The sequence below is a fragment of the Oncorhynchus masou genome, chromosome 27, assembly GCF_036934945.1.
Source record: "Oncorhynchus masou masou isolate Uvic2021 chromosome 27, UVic_Omas_1.1, whole genome shotgun sequence".
Lineage (NCBI taxonomy): Eukaryota > Metazoa > Chordata > Actinopteri > Salmoniformes > Salmonidae > Oncorhynchus > Oncorhynchus masou.
Window position 1 is genome coordinate 40,522,775 of NC_088238.1, and position 18,970 is coordinate 40,541,744.

General features: G+C 42.6%; 1 protein-coding gene across 2 annotated transcripts; it reads left to right on the top strand.

Moving 5' to 3' along the window:
- Positions 1–828: 828 nt before the first annotated feature.
- Positions 829–18,521, top strand: LOC135516152 (TOX high mobility group box family member 4-A-like). 2 transcript variants are annotated; one of them, XM_064940227.1, is made up of 10 exons: positions 829–926; positions 1,653–2,355; positions 7,462–7,530; positions 7,821–8,117; positions 10,785–11,045; positions 11,223–11,546; positions 11,670–11,750; positions 11,915–12,559; positions 12,738–12,892; positions 13,512–18,521. In XM_064940227.1, exons 2-10 carry the CDS (start codon positions 2,257–2,259, stop codon positions 13,564–13,566), a joined length of 1,986 nt encoding a protein of 661 aa, XP_064796299.1. In that variant the 5' UTR covers positions 829–926; positions 1,653–2,256; the 3' UTR covers positions 13,567–18,521. The 2 variants fall into 2 exon arrangements, with proteins under 2 accessions (XP_064796299.1, XP_064796300.1); XM_064940228.1 differs by lacking the exon at positions 1,653–2,355.
- Positions 18,522–18,970: the final 449 nt, after the last annotated feature.

Sequence of the window (18,970 nt, forward strand, 5' to 3'; positions counted from 1 at the left end):
GCAAGATTGAACTCTGGCGTGAATACCAAGTGTCACATCTGGAAGAAACATGGCACCATCACTACGGTGAGGCATGGTGGTGCAGCATCATGCCGTGGGGATGTTTTCAGGGACTCGAAGCCTAGTCGGGATCGAGGGAAAGATGAACGGCCAAGTACAGAGATCCTTGATGATAACCTGCTCCAGAGCACTCTGGACTTCAAACTGGGGTGATGGTTCACCTTCCAACAGGACAACGACCATAAGCACACAGCCAAGACAATGCAGGAGTGACTTTGGGACAAGTTTCTGAGTGGCCCAGCCCGATCAAACATATCTGGAGAGACCTGAAAATAGCTGTGCAGTGACACTCCCCATCCAACCTGCCAGAGTTTGAGAGGATTTACAGAGAAGACTGGGAGAAACTCTCCAAATACAGGTAGCTAAACTTGTAGCGTCATACCCAAGAACACTTGAGGCTGTAATCGCTGCCAAAGGTACCTCAACAAAGTACTGCTTAGTCTGAATAATTATGTAAATATTGACTTTTTTTGTTTATGTACAAGTAAAAAAAACACGTCCCAAGTTGTAAATTTTTATTACATTAATATGAAAATGTGAGTAAAACACGTTTTTTAAGCCGTGATGAGTTATCGTTTTCTGTGTATTCTGACATAATGGTATAGGAAAGGATACAGTAGAAATTGAGTTATTTATTCAAGAACATTCAAATGATTGTTAAACTGTAGTTCACAAAAAAATAGCTTTTCCACTAAGCTAACTCGAGCTCGCGGAACTTCAACGTGTTTGTCGCTCTGTGGAAATGATGTCACTTCCTCTTCTCGAGACAATCACGGAAGCTGGTGCAATGTCATTTTTTTAGGATAAATTATCACGGGCGAAATTCAGAAAAGTGGGACAGAGCAGATTTCGGGGTAATAATGGAGGTAAGATGCGTATAAAGTTTCGCAGTGGGGAATCACGCGTGGTCGGCATATTCACTACGTGTACAGATTGGATCGCACAAGTGTCCACAATCTTTGGTTTTCCAACACACAATGAACACTCACGCTCAGCCGGACATCAATTCCGATATAACGTTAGCTTACAGTTTCCTAGTTTGTCATTAGAGCTGAAGTTCGCTTCTGATTCTTTAAAAGTCCTTGAAGCCTTAGACGAACTTGTTAGTGAGCTTCACGTGGCCTTGTTTCAAAAGCTGAGAACGCTTGCTAGTAAAACCAAGAGCTCAACACAGGAAATGTGCAGTCATGATCCCTTTATTACCAAATTCCGACTGTTCAAATAAACCTGCGACAATGGCTATTTACCTAAATCAATGTTGACAATTGGCTTTACCAAATATTTGAAATTGAGTTACTAGTGGTCTGGGATATTCTGCCTCCAGAGAATAAACTGTTAAAATGATTTGATTTACAAGGCCATTGGGATGAACCATTTGAGAAAAATGGGGTCCTGGGGGGGGAGAGAAGTCTGTGCGAGTTGTTTACCTATTTCAATTAGAGAGTGGTTGTATACAGACTTGAGTCAGTCATATGATTATCTACACAACAACGTTGATTGTTACATGATGACAAATATTTGAACTAAAACAACTGTGAAAGCAAAAGTCCGAAATCCCAGACACCCTCTATTACCAACCATTCCCCACACAGGAACCCGATCCACGGTGATTGATTCCAATCCAAATCCACAGTTCGGGATCCATTGAGCAGCCTTGTTCGAGCGCAGAGCAGCTGTGAAAAAGAACCAGACGAGCTCAATTCTGAAATGCCTCAAGACACATCAAAATACGGTTATTTGCGGGACTCCATATAACTTGTAATATTACCCATCTGTTAACATAAGTTTCTGTTTTTTTGTCGGGTGTAGTAGCTGTATAAGTTTAACCAGACATACCACTAGCACATGATTCGGTACCACACAGGCTTGCGTCAGCTAGGATAGCCACGCCAATTAGTCAAGAGACAGGTTATTTTTGGTGCGAGTGAGCGCGCTGGGGTGCATTACCATAATGATTTGGCCATATGAGCATAGCTAACAACTGCTTCGTTTCATATCATCAAGTCGCTAAATCCTGCATATTTCATGACATAAATCTGAACTCATTTGTGTGTAGCCTCGAGTTGGATTTTTTTGGGGGTTATACATTTTGTGGTACTAAAACAAAGACAGTGGTACAGACGTTTTAGATTATAGATTTATTCCGTATATCAACCAATTGCATTGATTAAATGTCATACGAGGCGCCATTAAATAATGGACCTGCATTTTTATTCCGATCTAACGGATGGGACTGGGCAACACGGAGATCCAGAATTCCTGGACCCTGGGTCTTTCAATGGATATGACAATAAGGTGACTGACAGCGAGATTGATTTGACAAGCGACATGTGTGTCTGTCTGTGTGTTGTGCTCTATGGAAAACTCACGGACTCTCACATGCACTCAGAATCCTGTACAATAACTATTTTACAACAGCATATAAGGGCTTGGTTGAATATGTAGTATATACAGTACATGTGTGTGGGGAAGCGATGTGAGCTCAGCTGTTATTGGGATTTTCAATGTTTTGATGAATGGTGAAGTTTGTGTGAACATTATATATTTAATTTAAACTTTATTTAACTAGGCAAGTCAATATTTGTATTTATTATAGATCCCCTGGCAGCAGCTACTATACAATTTAAAAAAACATTACAATACATTGACTGTGTGCTCTTACTCTACCACTACCACATATACAGTGGGGCAAAAAAAGTATTTAGTCAGCCACCAATTGTGCAAGTTATCCCACTTAAAAAGATGAGAGGCCTGTAAATTTATCATAGGTACACTTCAACAATGACAGACAAAATGAGGGAAAAAAATCCAGAAAATCACATTGTAGGATTTTTAATGAATGTATTTGCAAATTATGGTGGAAATAAGTATTTGGTCAATAACAAAAGTTTATCTCAATACTTTGTTATATACCCTTTGTTGGCAATGACAGAGGTCAAACGTTTTCTGTAAGTCTTCACAAGGTTTTCACACACTGTTGCTGGTATTTTTGCCCATTCCTCCATGCAGATCTCCTCTAGAGCAGTGATGTTTTGGGGCTGTTGCTGGGCAACACAGACTTTCAACTCCCTCCAAAGATTTTCTATGGGGTTGAGATCTGGAGACTGGCTAGGCCACTCCAGGACCTTGAAATACTCCTTCGTTGCCCGGGCGGTGTGTTTGGGATCATTGTCATGCTGAAAGACCCAGCCACATTTCATCTTCAATGCCCTTGCTGATGGATGGAGGTTTTCACTCAAAATCTCACGATACTTGGGCCCATTCATTCTTTCCTTAACACAGGACCAGTCGTCCTGGTCCCTTTGCAGAAAAACAGCCCCAAAGCATGATGTTTCCACCCCCATACTTCACAGTAGGTATGGTGTTCTTTGGATGCAACTCAGCATTCTTTGTCCTCCAAACACGACGAGTTGCGTTTTTACCAAAAAGTTATATTTTGGTTTCATCTGACTTTCTTCTGGATTATCCAAATGCTCTCTAGCAAACTTCAGACGGGCCTGGACATGTACTGGCTTAAGCAGAGGGACACGTCTGGCACTGCAGGATTTGAGTCCCTGGCGGCGTAGTGTGTTACTGATGGTAGGCTTTGTTACTTTGGTCCCAGCTCTCTGCAGGTCATTCACTAGGTCCCCCCATGTGGTTCTGGGATTTTTGCTCACCGTTCTTGTGGTCATTTTGACCCCACGGGGTGAGATCTTGCGTGGAGCCCCAGATCGAGGGAGATTATCAGTGGTCTTGTATGTCTTCCATTTCCTAATAATTGCTCCCACAGTTGATTTCTTCAAACCAAGCTGCTTACCTATTGCAGATTCAGTCTTCCCAGCCTGGTGCAGGTCTACAATTTTGTTTCTGGTGTCCTTTGACAGCTCTTTGGTCTTGGCCATAGTGGAGTTTGGAGTGTGACTGTTTGAGGTTGTGGACAGGTGTCTTTTTATACTGATAACAAGTTCAAACAGGTGCCATTAATACAGGTAACGAGTGGAGGACATAGGAGCCTCTTAAAGAAGAAGTTACAGGTCTGTGAGAGCCAGAAATCTTGCTTGTTTGTAGGTGACCAAATACTTATTTTCCACCATAATTTGCAAATAAATTCATAAAAAATCCAACAATGTGATTTTCTGGATTTTCCCCCTCATTTTGTCTGTCATAGTTGAAGTGTACCTATGATGAAAATTACAGGCCTCTCATCTTTTTAAGTGGGAGAACTTGCACAATTGGTGGCTGACTAAATACTTTTTTGCCCCACTGTATACAGTACAAAATCCATGCGTATGTGTGTGTATAGTGCGTATGCTATCGTGTGTGTGTATATGCACCTATGTTTGTGTTGCTTCACAGTCCCTGCTGTTCAATAAGGTGTTTTTTAAATCTGTTTATTAAATCAAAATTTTCTGCTTGCATGAGTTACTTGATGTGGAATAGAGTTCCATGTAGTCATGGCTCTATTTAGTACTGTGCGCCTTCCATAGTCTGTTCTGGACTTGGACTGTGAAGAGACCTCTTGTGGGGGTATACATGTGTATCTGAGCTGTGCGCCAGTAATTCAAACAGACAGCTCGGTGCATTCGACATGTCAATACATCTCATAAATACAAGCATTGAGGAAGTCAATTTCTCCTTCACTTTGAGCCAGGAGAGATTGACATGCATATTATTAATATTAGCCCTCTGTGTACATCCAATGGCCAGCCGTGCTGCCCAGTTCTGAATCAATTGCAAAGTCCTTTTTTGTGGCACCTGACCCCACGACTGAACAGTAGTCCAGGTGCGACAAAACTAGGGCCTGTAGGACCTGCCTTGTTGACAGTGCTGTCAAGAAGGTAGAGCAGTGCCTTATCATAGACATACTTCTCCCCATCTTAGCTACTGTATCAATATGTTTTGACCATGCCAGTTTACATTCCAGGGTAACTCCAAGCAGTTTAGTCACCTCAACTTGCTCAATATCCACATTATTTAGTACCATATTTAGTTGAGGTTTAGGGTTTTGTGAACGATTTGTCCCAAATACAATTCTTTTAGTTTTATAAATATTTAGGACTAACTTATTCCTTGCCACCCACTCCGAAACTAACTGCAACTCTTTGTTTAGTGTTGTAGTCATTTCAGTCGCTGTAGTAGCTGACATGTATATTGTTGAGTCATCCGCATACATAGACACTCTGGCTTTCCTTAAGGCCAGTGGCAATTCATTAGTAAAGAATGAAGAAAGTAATGGGCCAAGACAGCTACCTTGGGGAGAGGCTTCCATTAAAGAACACCCTCGGTGTTCTGCTAAACAGTTAACTCTTTATCCACAATATAGCAGGGGGTGTAGAGCCATAACACATAAGTTTTGCCAGCAGCAGACTATGATCGATTAATGTCAAAGGGCCGCACTGAAGTCTAACAATCTTTTTATCATCAATTTCTCTCAGCCAATCATCAGTAATTTGTGTAAGTGCTGTGCTTGTTGAATGTCCTCTATAAGCATGCTGAAAGTCTGTTGTCAATTTGTTTACTGTACAATAGCATTTTATCTGGTCAAACACATTTTTTTCCAAAAGTTTATTAAGGGTTGGTAACAGGCTGATTGGTCGGCTATTTGAGCCAGTAAAGGGGGCTTTACTATTCTTAGGTAGCGGAATGACTTTTGCTTCACTCCAAGCCTGAGGGCACACACTTGCTAGTAGGCTTAAATTGAAGATGTGGCAAATAGGAACGGCAATATCATCCGCTCTTATCCTCAGTCATTTTCCATCCAAGTTGTCAGACCCCGGTGGCTTGTCATTGTTGATAAACAATAATTTGTTCACCTCTTCCTCACTAACTTTACGGAATTTAAAATTACAATGCTTGTTCTGTCATAATTCGGTCCTTTTTCCTTCGATGTGTACTATCAGCATTTGTTGCTGGCATGTTATGCCTAAATATGCTAATCTTGCCAATGAAAAAAATCATTAAAGTAGTTGGCAATATCAGTTGATTTTGTGATGAATGAGCCATCTGATTCAATGAATGATGGAGCTGAGTTTGCCTTTTTCCCCAGAATTTCATTTAAGGCACTCCAAAGCTTTTTACTATCAATCTTTATTTCATTTATCTTGGTTTCATAGTGTAGTTTCTTCTTCTTTTTATTCAGTTTAGTCACATGATTTCTCAATTTGCAATATGGTTGCCAATTGGTTGTGCAGCCAGACTTATTTGCCATTCCTTTTGCCTCATCCCTCTCAACCATACAATTTTTCAATTCCTCATCAATCCATGGGGATTTAGCACATTTTAGCCATTTTCTTAATGGTGCATACTTATTAGCAACTGGAGTAAGCAATTTCATAAGTGTTTCAAGTGCAGTGTCTGTTTGCTCCTCATTACACACCACGGACCAACAAATATTCTTTACATCAATAACATAGGAATCACTACAAAACTTCTTGTATGACCTCTTATACACTATGTTATGCCCAGCCGTTGGAACTTTGGTTTTCCTAGATATGGCTACTATGTTGTGATCACTACATCTGATGGATCTGGATACTGCTTTCAAGCTAATTTCTGCAGCATTAGTAAAGATGTGATCAATACATGTTGATGATTTCATTCCTGTGTCGTTTATAACTACCCTGGTAGGTTGACTGATAACCTGAACCAGGTTGCAGGCACTGGTTACAGTTTGAAGCTTTTTCTTGAGTGGGCAGCTTGATGAAAGCCAGTCAATATTTAAATCAACCAGAAAATATACCTCTCTGTTGATATCGCATACATTATCAAGCATTTCACACATATTATCCAGATACTGACTTAGCACTAGGTGGTCTATAGCAGCTTCCCACCAGAATGGGCTTTAGGTGAGGCAGATGAACCTGTATCCATATTATTTCAATAGTATTTGACATGAGATCCTCTCTAATCTTTACAGGAATGTGGTTCTGAATATAAACAGCACCTTCACCATTGGCATTTCTATCTTTTCTATAAATGTTATAACCTTCTATTGCTACCACTGTATCAAAGGTAGTATCTAAGTGAGTTTCAGAGATAGTCGGAATATGAATGTCATCTGTTACTAGTAAATTATTGATTTCATGAACCTTTCTTAAGCTGCATATATTAACAAGGGCTATTTTGAGCACTTTTCTTCTGGAATGCTTAATTGCTTTCGTTGCTTTACTGGGAAGCTTAGCAACAGTAGTTGTGCTCAGTTAAGAACAAATTCTTATTTACAATGACGGCCTACCTCGGCCAAACCCGGACGACACTGGACCAATTGTGCGCCGCCCTATGGGACTCCCAATCACGGCCGGATGTGATACAGCAGCCTTGTATGATGCCACAGATGTTTTAAAGGGATGCTGACTGTTAGGATGATGATGAGACTTATTCTCCTATGTGATGATGATTTGACCCGAGTGTGTGTTTCAGTTCCCTGAAGGCAGTAATAACTACCTGACCATCAGCGGTGCGGGCCATCCGTTCCTCTCATCCTCTGAGGTAGCTACTCATTCCTTCCTTCCACTTCTCTCGCTTCTAAACTCTCATTCACTCTCTTTTTCTCTCCACTATCCTGTCTCTCTCTTTACAACGCACACAATCTTCAGTTACTCACACAACACTCACACCCAATATAGCAGGGGAGGATGTCTCAATCTATAATAATAATAACCTTTGCTCTTCCCACCCTCTTCCCCCTCTTCCTCTTTTCTCCATACCCCCTTTCCTTCTTACCATCTCCGCTCCCCCATCCCCCACCGTCTCTCCTCCCTCTCGCTCTTCCCCAATAGACGTTCCACACCCCCAGTCTGGGAGATGAGGAGTTCGAGATCCCCCCCATCTCCCTGGATCCAGATCAGGCGCTCATCGCGTCCGATGTGGTGGCCCATTTTGGAGCGCTGTCGGATGGAGAGCGCAGTGGCTTGTCCACCCCCGGGAACGTTGTGGTTGGGGGAGACGATCCGTCCTTTGCCTCCACTTTTGTGAATCCCCACCCGGGGTCTCAGGGACTGGACCACCACCTGAGTCTGGGGGTCATCAGTCAGCCAGGTGGAGGAGGAGCTATTCTGGGGTCTGCTCTGGGCATGGTAAGGACTGCAAGGGTTGAGAATGCTTTTGAAATGACACCCTATTCTCTATGTAGTGCACTGCTTTTGACATGGGCCTGCATATGAATCTGGTCAAATGTAGTACACTATATACAGTACCAGTCAAAAGTTTGGACACACCTACTCATTCCAAGGTTTTTCTTTATTTTTACTATTTTCTACATTGTAGAATAATAGTGAAGACATCTTCACCTGTAATGCTTTTCCAACAGTCTTGAAGGAGTTCCCATATATGCGAAGCACTTGGCTGCTTTTCCTTCACTCAATTGGGTTGAGGTCAGGTGATATTAGAGGCCAGGTCATCTGATGCAGCCCTCCATCACTCCTTCTTGGTCAAATAGCCCTTACTAAACTCTAATGAACTTATCCGCTGCAGCAGAGGTAACTCCTTTCCTGTGGCGGTCCTCATGAGAGCCAGTTTCATCATAGCGCTTGATTGTTTTTGCGACTGCGCTTTAAGAAACTTTTTAAAGCTCTTGAAATGTTCTGTATTGACTGACCATGTCTTCAAGTAATGAACTCACTTCTCTTTGCTTCTTATAGCTGTTCTTGTCATAATATGGACTCGGTCTTTTACCAAATAGGACTATCTTCTGTATACCACCCCTACCATGTCACAACACAGCTGATTGGCTCAAAGGAAAGAAATTCCACAAATTCACTTTTAACAAGGCACACATGTTAATTGAAATGCATTCCAGGTGACTACCTCATGAAGTTGGTTGAGAAAATGCCAAGAGTGTGCGAAGGTGTCATCAAGGCAAAGGGTGGCTACTTTGAAAAATATCAAATATATTTTGATTTTTTTTACTACATGATTCCATATGTGTTATTTCATAGTTTTGATGTCTTCACTATTATTCTACAATGTAGAAAATAGTAAAAATAAAGAAAAACCCTGGAATGAGTAGGTGTGTCCAAACATTTGACTCGTACTGTAGGTAATAGCCTATTAGGGTGCCATTTCCGACACAATTAGTTCTTGACAGAAATGTGAAATTATATGAATTGGGCCCTTTTCACACCACAGTCCATTCTTTGATAACAAGATGGTTGCTGCCTGTAATCAGGCCCGGTCCTGGCCCTTCTGCCGCCCTAGGCGAGACAATTTTATTGGGTTCATTTTCGGTTCTAAATGAAAGTTGATCATATGTCTTGAGTAGGACTGGACCGGACCAAATCTGAATCAAACATAGACATCTATGTTTGGGCCAAATCAAGGCCGGTCCAGACCGGACCAAATCTCAATTTAACATAGACATACATCTATGATTGGTCCAGATTAGATCTGGTCCATGGATGTTGAAATCAAGTCCGGACGACACCAAATAAATACACAAAAAAACGTCCTGACAGCGGTCAAAAACCCGTATCATCTCCTCCTTAAAGTCTTGATACTGGTTAATACGACCAAAAGAAGTCGGGCTGCGCTCCTGGAGTTGGGGCTGGAGAGAGAACACCACATCACACTGAGTGAATGGACCTCAACGGACTGGAATAAATGGGACCTCGGGACCACAATGACATTTAATGAATGCCATCCATGTTGGTCTGACTTCTGTTATGAACTTGAGTGAAGACAAAAGAAGTCCTCGTTGGTCCGTGCTTACTGGGGTGCAGTGGAGGCTGGTGGGACGAGCTATAGAAGGACGGGCTCATTGTAATGGCTGGACTGGAATAAATGGGACGGTATCAATGACCACAATGACATTTAATGAATGCTCATCCATGTGGTAGACCTACCATTTGTAACAAAAAAATAAAAAATAGGCAGTTGCATTGGCTTTATTAGTCCTGATTCCTGTTAATAATCATTTTGGCTGTTTTAAGCTCTGAATATCAGCTACCCAACTTTATCAGGAGTTATCCTGAGCCTATTTGCAATGAGAATCAGTGTGTTTACATAGCGGGAAATGCAGAAGCATTTTATTTTTCACTATGATCATCTTGTAAAAACAATTATGGATACAAACTTGAAACCACTGATTATCACGACAATTTAGCCCACGGTGTGAAACTCCTGGACAGCACTTGTGAGTAGCCTGATTTTTCCATTCCATATTATCCATTTTATTTTGAGCTGTCCTGTTTTAAGGATATGATGTTTGTTAACATGCCATATTCGCATCGAAGCACATTTTTTATTTGATTGGGTGCCATTTAGGTTAGGCTATTTGATCGGCGAAGCGTGCATGATGTGAAAAATGTGTCTCATGACATTGACATACATTTTACCTGTAGGCTACAGCGAAGGCCATATACTCTTTCTACCATAGGCTAAATGATTTCTGTTAGATGATTTTTTTTTTAAGTAATGTTGGTGGAGTGCCGCAGCGGTGTGTCTCGCCAACAGCACACTGGAGAGGCGCATTCGGCATGGACGAGCAAAATATTTTGCGCCTCTGCTTATCACAGGAGGGCATCAGCGCTCACCTAAATAATCCGTATGCCACTAGGTGAGAGGAATTGTAGTTATTTTTGGGCAAAATTATGTGAGGTTTTATGTGTTGTTGACGGTGTGTCGCCCTCGTCAATCTGCTGCTGTCGACGGCCGCCTAATCCTGCCTAATGGGCGGGCCAGTCCTGCCTGCCTGTAATACATTGTCTTTGGCTTTTTCTGAGTATGAACCCTGCCTCATTTTCCAGGATCTGGGCCACCCCGTTGGCTCCCAGTTCAGCAGCTCCTCTCCCACGACCATAGACGTCCCGTTGAGTGACATGGACCACAGCCTGTTGGGCCACAACCAGCTGATCACCATCGACCAATCGGAGCTCAGCGCCCAGCTGGGGCTCAGCCTAGGGGGCGGGGCCAACCTGGCGAGGTCGCAGTCACCTGAACAACCACTGTCGGCCGCTGCTTCGCCGGCCGGCTCGCTACAGGACGACGACATGGACGACTTCAGACAGGTCAGTCCTATTGGTCGGTCTGTCTACAAGTCAGTCTGTCTGTTTATTGGTTCGTCTGTCTGCCTCAGTCTCCTCATTGATTACATTCACACACTTTATATGAAACTGATGTCCTTGTTTTTGCTATTCCTCCCTTTCTCCCATCCCACCCCTCCTTCTTCCATTCTAACTCAGCAGAGTGTGCTGGTGGAGTCCCCTATCTCTCTCGGCGTCATCTCCCTCGAGCCCCCTCTCTCCGACTCCCCCATTCCTTCCTTTGCGCCGTCCTCTAGCACCCCTCCTACCCTCGTCCGGAGAGGGGCATCGGCCGGAGGAGGAGGAAGGAAGAAAGGGAAGAAAAAGAAAGACCCTAACGAGCCCCAGAAGCCTGTGTCGGCCTACGCTCTGTTCTTCAGGGACACGCAGGCAGCCATTAAGGGCCAGAACCCCAGCGCCACCTTTGGAGAGGTGTCCAAGATAGTGGCCTCCATGTGGGATAGCCTGGGGGAGGAGCAAAAGCAGGTACACACACACACATTCACATGTGCAAACACGCATGTTCAGATTCACTACACAAGCACACGCAGATATGAATAATGTAATGGTATCGGGTTCATGATATCCCTGTATGTGTATTCCTCTCAGGTGTACAAGAGGAAGACGGAAGCAGCTAAGAAGGAGTATCTCAAGGCTCTGGAAGCCTACAGGGATCATCAGCTTTCTCAGGTGAGGCAAGACGAGTATTCCAAGAGAGCACTTCAGTTATTTGTGTGAGTAGGTTTATTATGATGGCCACCCTTTGTCAGTGTGTAAACTACATCTCCTCTTTTCCCTCTCAACTCCTCTCTCTTGCAACCCCTCTACCTTTCTCCTCCTCTTCTCTCTCCCAGCCGACCATTGAGGTTCTGGACACTTCCCCGTCGCCTCCCTCTCCTCCTCCCGTTGCCCCACTCCCCGCCCCTGCTCCCCGTTCCACCCGTTCCTCCGTCCCCCACCTCGCCCCTGAAGAGAACACCATCACCAACATCTGCACCTCCAACATCATCCTAGCAGGTGGAGACCTCCCTCAGGTCACCACCCGCTCCCGTACAGGGGCGCAAAAACCCCCCACTTCTACGCCCGCCCTGGCCCTAAACCTCCCCACCGTTACAAAAATCATCATCAAGCAACAGACGTTGCCATCAGGGGTAATGGTGGTGTCAAGTAGTACGGTATCATCTACTCGGCAGCCGCCACCACTCCAACAGATGCAGAACACCCCTCCTCCGCCCCGTCTCCAGCAGATGGTACATGCCCAGGCCCCACCGCCACTGCAGGCCAAACCAAGAGGCGGGGGTGCCATGGCACCACCCCCTCTGCAGATCAAGATCGTCCCTCCCGCCTCAGATTTGGACTCACCCATTATCGGCACGGCGGCAGGGGGGTTAGCCGCGTTGGGGGGGGCCACTCCGACCTCGGGGGAGGTGGTACAGTCCGCTGCCTTAGTAACGGCCTGTTCGACGGAAGCCGAGGACGAGGCTGAAGGAGAGGATGGGGTAAGAGAAGTATAGAATAGAAAAACTTTCGCAAATATTTTCATCATTTTCTCTGGAAACTCAGGGCCCTGGTCATCTAATGATTGGGATCCTTCACACTACTGTATATCAACCATTGTCTTTCTCTCTCCTCCACCTCTCTCTCCCTTCGGTCTTTCACCTCTCCCTCCCTTCCCAGATGCAGGTGGAGTTGAATGTGTCTCCAGGGCCAGATGTGACCCAGACCTGCAGCCCTAACCTGTGTGTCCGAGCCGGCTGCACCAACCCAGCTGTAGAGAACAAGGACTGGGACAGGGAATACTGCAGCAACAAGTGTGTGGCCACACACTGCAGGTACAGACAGATAGATGGCTGGACATAGGCTGCGTTTAGACAGGCTGCCCCATTCTGCGCTTTTTACACTTTTTTTCACTTTTGATCAATCAGATAAGTGCTGAAAAAAATCTGATGTGAAAAAATCTGATGATTGGTCAAAATACCAATTTGTGGAAAAAATATCAGAATTGGGCTGCCTGTCTAAATGCAGCCATACAGACACATAAACAGAACACACTGACATTACCACCTGAAACACTTAGGAGTCAAGATAGATCATGTTCTTCCCAAAGAATGGTCTCGAGGAGAAAGAACCGCACACCTCTTTAGGCGAGGTGCTGGCTAGCGGAGTAGAACACTTGGAAAAGAAAAGGAGAGCCGCACACTCTAGGAGCTCCAATGCAATCATTTTATAACCTAATAACCAACATTTCGACAGCTCAGATCCAGACTCATTGTGGAGAAGTAACTAATGTCCGTGGGTGTGGCATAGCGTTTGGTGGTAGCCAGGAAAGGAAAATGTCGATAAAGCAACATTTCTGCTCTAATTGTGATTTAAAAAATGTATTATTTGATTAGTTGATCAATTTTTTTTTTTTTTTTTCATTTTTTTTTTTTCAATTTATTGTCTTCATAGGGATGTGTTCATGGCCTGGTGTGCGATCCGACGGCAGGACTCCACTGTCACGTAAGGAATGGACAGAAGAGAGGAGTGATAGATGGACAAAGACTTCAAAGAGGAGTGAGAGGAGAGAAGAGTGATATTTGGACATGATAGGGATTAGCCAGGACTAAAGAGAAAGGAGAGGGGAGTGAAGAATGGAGAAGAGAAGAGAGGGACTTGGCTTTTTTCCACAACCAGACTTTGTCCTCATAGAATAATCAAGCAGAAGACCAATATTCCTGTGCTGATACATTATGAAGTTTAAATAATAAGATCATTTTATATGAAATGTTTTTAAGGTAATATCTAATATAACACTACAGGCACCACTGGTATGTCTCTTGCATTTCATAGCTCGTGCCATAGAGTTGGACAAAGGGCACATATCTGCAAATGGTGCTGTCCATGCAAAAGTAGACTGTGATAATCTATCCAACTCTACAGCTAATGACGGTTTTTCTCCTGACCATGTTATCAGTGTTGTGATTTCAAGGTATGTACAGTGCATTCGGAAAGTATTCAGACCCCTTGACTTTTTCCTCATTTTGCTACGTTACAGCCTTATTCTAAAATTGATTAAATGAAAAAAAATCTTCATCAATTTACACACCCCATAATGACAAAGCAAAAACATTTAAAAAAACAAAACATTTTTGCAAATGTATAAAAAAATAAACAACAGAAATACCTTATTTACATAAGTATTCAGACCCTTTGCTATGAGACTCAATTGTTTCCACTGATCATCCTTAAGATCTTTCTACTGATTAGACATGATTTGAAAAGGCACACACCTCTCTATATAAGGTCCCACAGTTGACAGTGCATGTCAGAGCAAAAACCAAGCCATGAGTAGGGCTGTTGTGGTGACCATATTACTGCCACACCGACAGTCACGAGTCATGAAGGCAGTCAAATTCCACATGACCGTTTAGTCACGGTAATTAGGCTTCTCTAAGCTCTGATGCTGCTGCTGGTCATTGGTAGCCTACCAAACTTGCTAACTGCCTGTTACTCAGCAATCTATTGCCCCTCTAATCACTCTGACATCAATGTAAATGTATTCTAAAATCGAATCAAACACTTCATGAGAGCCCGTCAGCTCATGTTGCGCAACATTTCTATAGGCTATGCAGTTGTGGGAGAAAACCGAGTGATGGTCACTTACAAAAAGAGGAGGATCCCATCAGCTTTCTAAAGGCTAGGCCTAGTATATTTATTAATTTCTCAACTTTCCTCATGTTAAGCACATTACTTATATGTATAACAGGAGTATAGCCTACCTGGCTGGCATGAAAATAAACCACTGGGAAAAGCGTCCTCCATTCGCTGTTTAAGTGCATAGATGACTTATTTTTTTCCCCCTGCCCTGTTTCGCTACAGGTGCATGATAATGGTCCATTCTAAATCAAAACAAATGTCATACATATATTATTTAGTATATGTAAAGACAAAATTAAATCAAGAATAGTCTGATGGGTGATAATATTAGCCTGTCACTTGTGAATTATATGTTATCACTTGTGAATGATGCCCAGCATAAGAAACATGCCTTTTTTTCCGACTCGTTTGCAGCCCCTGAGTTTCAAGTTTGGGGAAGATCATTTTCACCATAAAAATGCACCTTTATAATAAAAGCATTACATGCATAATTGCATTTGCGGTCACTTTTTAAATATTTATCGCACAGAATAGAATAGGTCGACCTTTGTACTACGGGGGATAGTAGCTTGACATAGACTAGTGCTTTTGCTGTTCAATAGGCCTACTCAACTTGTTGGCTGACAAAAAGTAAATTTGGACAGTTCATCCAATATCTTCAATATGACCTCGGAATTGGATAAGGACTCGTGCAGCTGCGTCCCCGATATGTCTGTCTTCACTTGTAGCCTGTGAGAAAGACCTGGTCACGTGACAGATTGCGCAGCACACTCAGGGAGAAGGGCACAACGCAGCACTCCGGGCCACAAAAGGCATGGATTTTTTTAGGGTGCATTACGGCCACAAAGGGGATGCCACCATGAATTCGAGGCATTGTCAAGTGCTTGTTAAATTGTGAATGAGACTATTGGAGTGTGTACAGCCTGCGCAAAAAAATAAAGCAGAGCTCATGCCATTCAAGCAACTTTTTTCAAATCATCATTAGTCTCATCATGCAGCCTTACAATGTTTGTAGAACAACTAAAGTTACATTGATACCTCTAAATTAAGCATATAGGAGTACCTATTTCTTTGTTAACCGCTCAACATAGAATAGCCACATGTGCTCACTCCCTCAAATCGAGAGAATATTTATATTTGATTCTGCTTTGTTCAGTACTATAAAATAATGCCATGGAATTATAAGCAAATCTTGTCTGCTAAATGAACTAGTGTAGCCCACAGCCATTTGACATAGCCACATCAGGACCTAACACAAGAACAACTCAGAGTATGCTATTCTTTTCTTCTGAAATAGACTATCATGCTGCTTTAGACCTGTCTAAAATAAATAATGGATTTATAGTGAAGGAGTATGCTATATTACATGGATTTATTCAAAATGGCTTGTGGGCCGTGTGTGGAAACCAGGAGATGCTAAATGTGATTATGTTAATTAACAGTCAATTACCGTGAGACTGACAGTTATTTGCTTGACAATCACTGGCTGACAAAATGTCCACCACAGCCCTAGCCATGAGGTTGAAGGAATTATTTGTAGAGCTCTGAGATAGGATTGTGTTGAGGTACAGATCTGGGGAATGGTACCAAAAAATGTCTGCAGCAATGAAGGTCCCCAAGAACACAGTGACCTCCATCATTCTTAAATGGAAGAAGTTTGGAACCACTAAGACATTTCCTAGAGCTGACCGCCCGGCCAAACTGAGTAATCGGGGGAGAAGAGCCGTGGTCAGGGAGGTGACCTAGAACCGATGGTTAGTGACAGAGATCCAGAATTCCTCTGTGGAGATGGGAGAACCTAACAGAAGGACAACCATCTCTGCAGCACTCCATCAATCAGGCCTTTATGTAGAGTGGCCAGACGGAAGCCACTCCTCAGTAAAAGGCACATGACAGCCTGCTTGGAGTTTGCCAAAAGGCACATAAGGACTTTCAGACCATGATAAACAAGATTCTCTGGTCTGATGAAACCAAGATTGAACTCTTTGGCCTGAATGCCAAGCATCACGTCTGGAGGAAACCTGGCATCATCCCTACGGTGAAGCATGGTGGTGGCAGCATCATACTGTGGGGATGTTTTTCAGCTGGTAGAGACTGGGAGACTAGTCAGGATTGAGGGAAAGATGAACGGAGCAAAGTACAGAGAGATCGGCAATAAAACCTGCTCGCTCAGGGCCTCAGACTGGGGGGGCGAAGGTTCACTGTTGAACAGGACAACGACCCTAAGCACACAGCCAAGACAACGCAGGAGTGGCTTCAGGACAAGTCTCTGAATGTCCTTGAGTGGCCCAGCCAGAGACCGGACTTGAACCCGATCGAACATCTCTGGACAGACCTGAAATTAGTTGTGCAGCAACGCTCCCCATTCAACCTAACAGAGCTTGTGAGGCTCTGCAGAGAAGAATGGGAGAAACTCCCCAAAGGTGTGCCAAGCTTGTAGCATCATACCCAAGAATAATCAAGGCTGTAATCGCTGACAAAGGTGCTTCAACAAAGTACTGAGTAAAGGGTCCGAATACTTGTGCAAATTGTATATTTCCGTTTTTTATTTGTAATAAATGTGATGGGGACAAACATACACACACAATTGAATACATTTTAGAAGAAGGCTGTAACGTAACAAAATTTGGAAAAAGTCAATACTGAATACTTTTCTAATGCACTGTAAATCATGCATTGTGATTTGGTAGCTCTGCCTGCAACTTAAAATCAGTGTCACCCTCAGCCCTAGTGGGAATTTCCTCTCGGTCTAATGGTTAAGACAGTTGGTTTCCGGAGCAGGGGACCGGGTTTGACATAAAATAAACCTCTGGGCTGTGTTCAGGAGTGTGCAACATTCTGAACGTTGCAGATAGAAATGCTATGTATAGAACTGACATGATTCCTTTCTCTCGTACCTGACAAAAGTATGTCTGTACTACATACATTTCATATAATATATTTCTATCTGTACGGTTGTTCTTTACTGAAAATGATTCCCGTTGAATGGGAAGGCTTCTCTCCTTTAAAGTATGCATATTTGGAACATTCAGGTTTACAGTTTGTTTTTGAAAAACCATTATGTGGTGAAATAAGATTTGGAAAAATGTATTTAAAGAAAATACGTAAAATCATTTAAACAATGCACACAATAACACTTAACCAGTTTGTACTTTTATTTCAGTAGGGGAAAGGAAAAATGATTTTGATTTTGTAACCTAATTATTTTTTCCCTGTTTAATCTCAATCTGGGCGCATATTCATAAAGCTCTCTAAATAGGGGTGCTGATCTAGGATCATGTCCCCTGTTGCCATATGTAATCTTATTAATTTTGATCGAAAAGACAACTGTTCCTAGATCAGCACTTCTACTCTGAGATGCTTTATGAAAACGGCAGTGACGCGTAAAATAAGCAATATCAGTGTTTTACCCATAAAGATAATTATTTAATTAAATCTTAATTCTGTACAATAGTAATTATTTTTCATATGGTTTCACCACGTGCATCAATAGATTTGCTTGGCATTGGATTAGTGAAAGAGAAATGATGGGTTCTGATTTCTAATCACTTGCCAGTTGTCATCCTCAGTATATTATGGGTGCAGAACAAAAATTGCACAAACATGTTCATAAATAATAAAAAAGCAAAAACAAATGAATGAAAAGGTTGTTCTCCTAATGGTGATTAGAATGCTTTATGGAAATGTTTAATATTTTATGTATCAGAACGTAAATTTTTGGTTTGAATTCTGTTTATATCCCTAAAATGTATTTTTATTGTTTTTTTTAAAGCAAAAAAATCCAATTAACTAATCTATTAAAGATTATGATTTTATCACCATGATAAACTATTTGCAAGAGCCTTCCATGCACATCTCATTCCAGCGGTAAGAAGAAGATGTTTTAAACGTTTGTGCAAAGAAACGTTTGTTTCCAGCGTGACGTGTTCAGGAATTTCGAATTCTGGAGGTGGCGGGAAAATATACAGTAGTGGGGGTGGAGGTGGCGGGAAAATATACAGTAGTGGGTGTGGAGGTGGCGGGAAAATATACAGTAGTGGGGGGCGCATGGTCGCTGGCACAATCCGACTGGAGGTGGGTATTCCGATGTAGTTCTGGAGGCGCTGTCGAGTAATGTAAAACAATACAATTATACTGTAACAATCTAACAATATACATGAAATGCCCCAAATTGAATACCCCATCAAACGATTTAATACTGTTATTATTTTTTATACATGATTAAAGATAGAAATCCAGGCGGTCCAGAGGAAAACAGGAGCAAACCAAGA

Coding starts and splice junctions, on each gene's coding strand:
- LOC135516152 (XM_064940227.1), top strand. CDS start 2,257: ATGGACCTGCATTTTTATTCCGATCTAACGGATGGGACTGGGCAACAC. Junction 2,356..7,461: donor TCAATGGATATGACAATAAG/GTGACTGACAGC, acceptor TGTGTGTTTCAG/TTCCCTGAAGGCAGTAATAA. Junction 7,531..7,820: donor CGTTCCTCTCATCCTCTGAG/GTAGCTACTCAT, acceptor CTTCCCCAATAG/ACGTTCCACACCCCCAGTCT.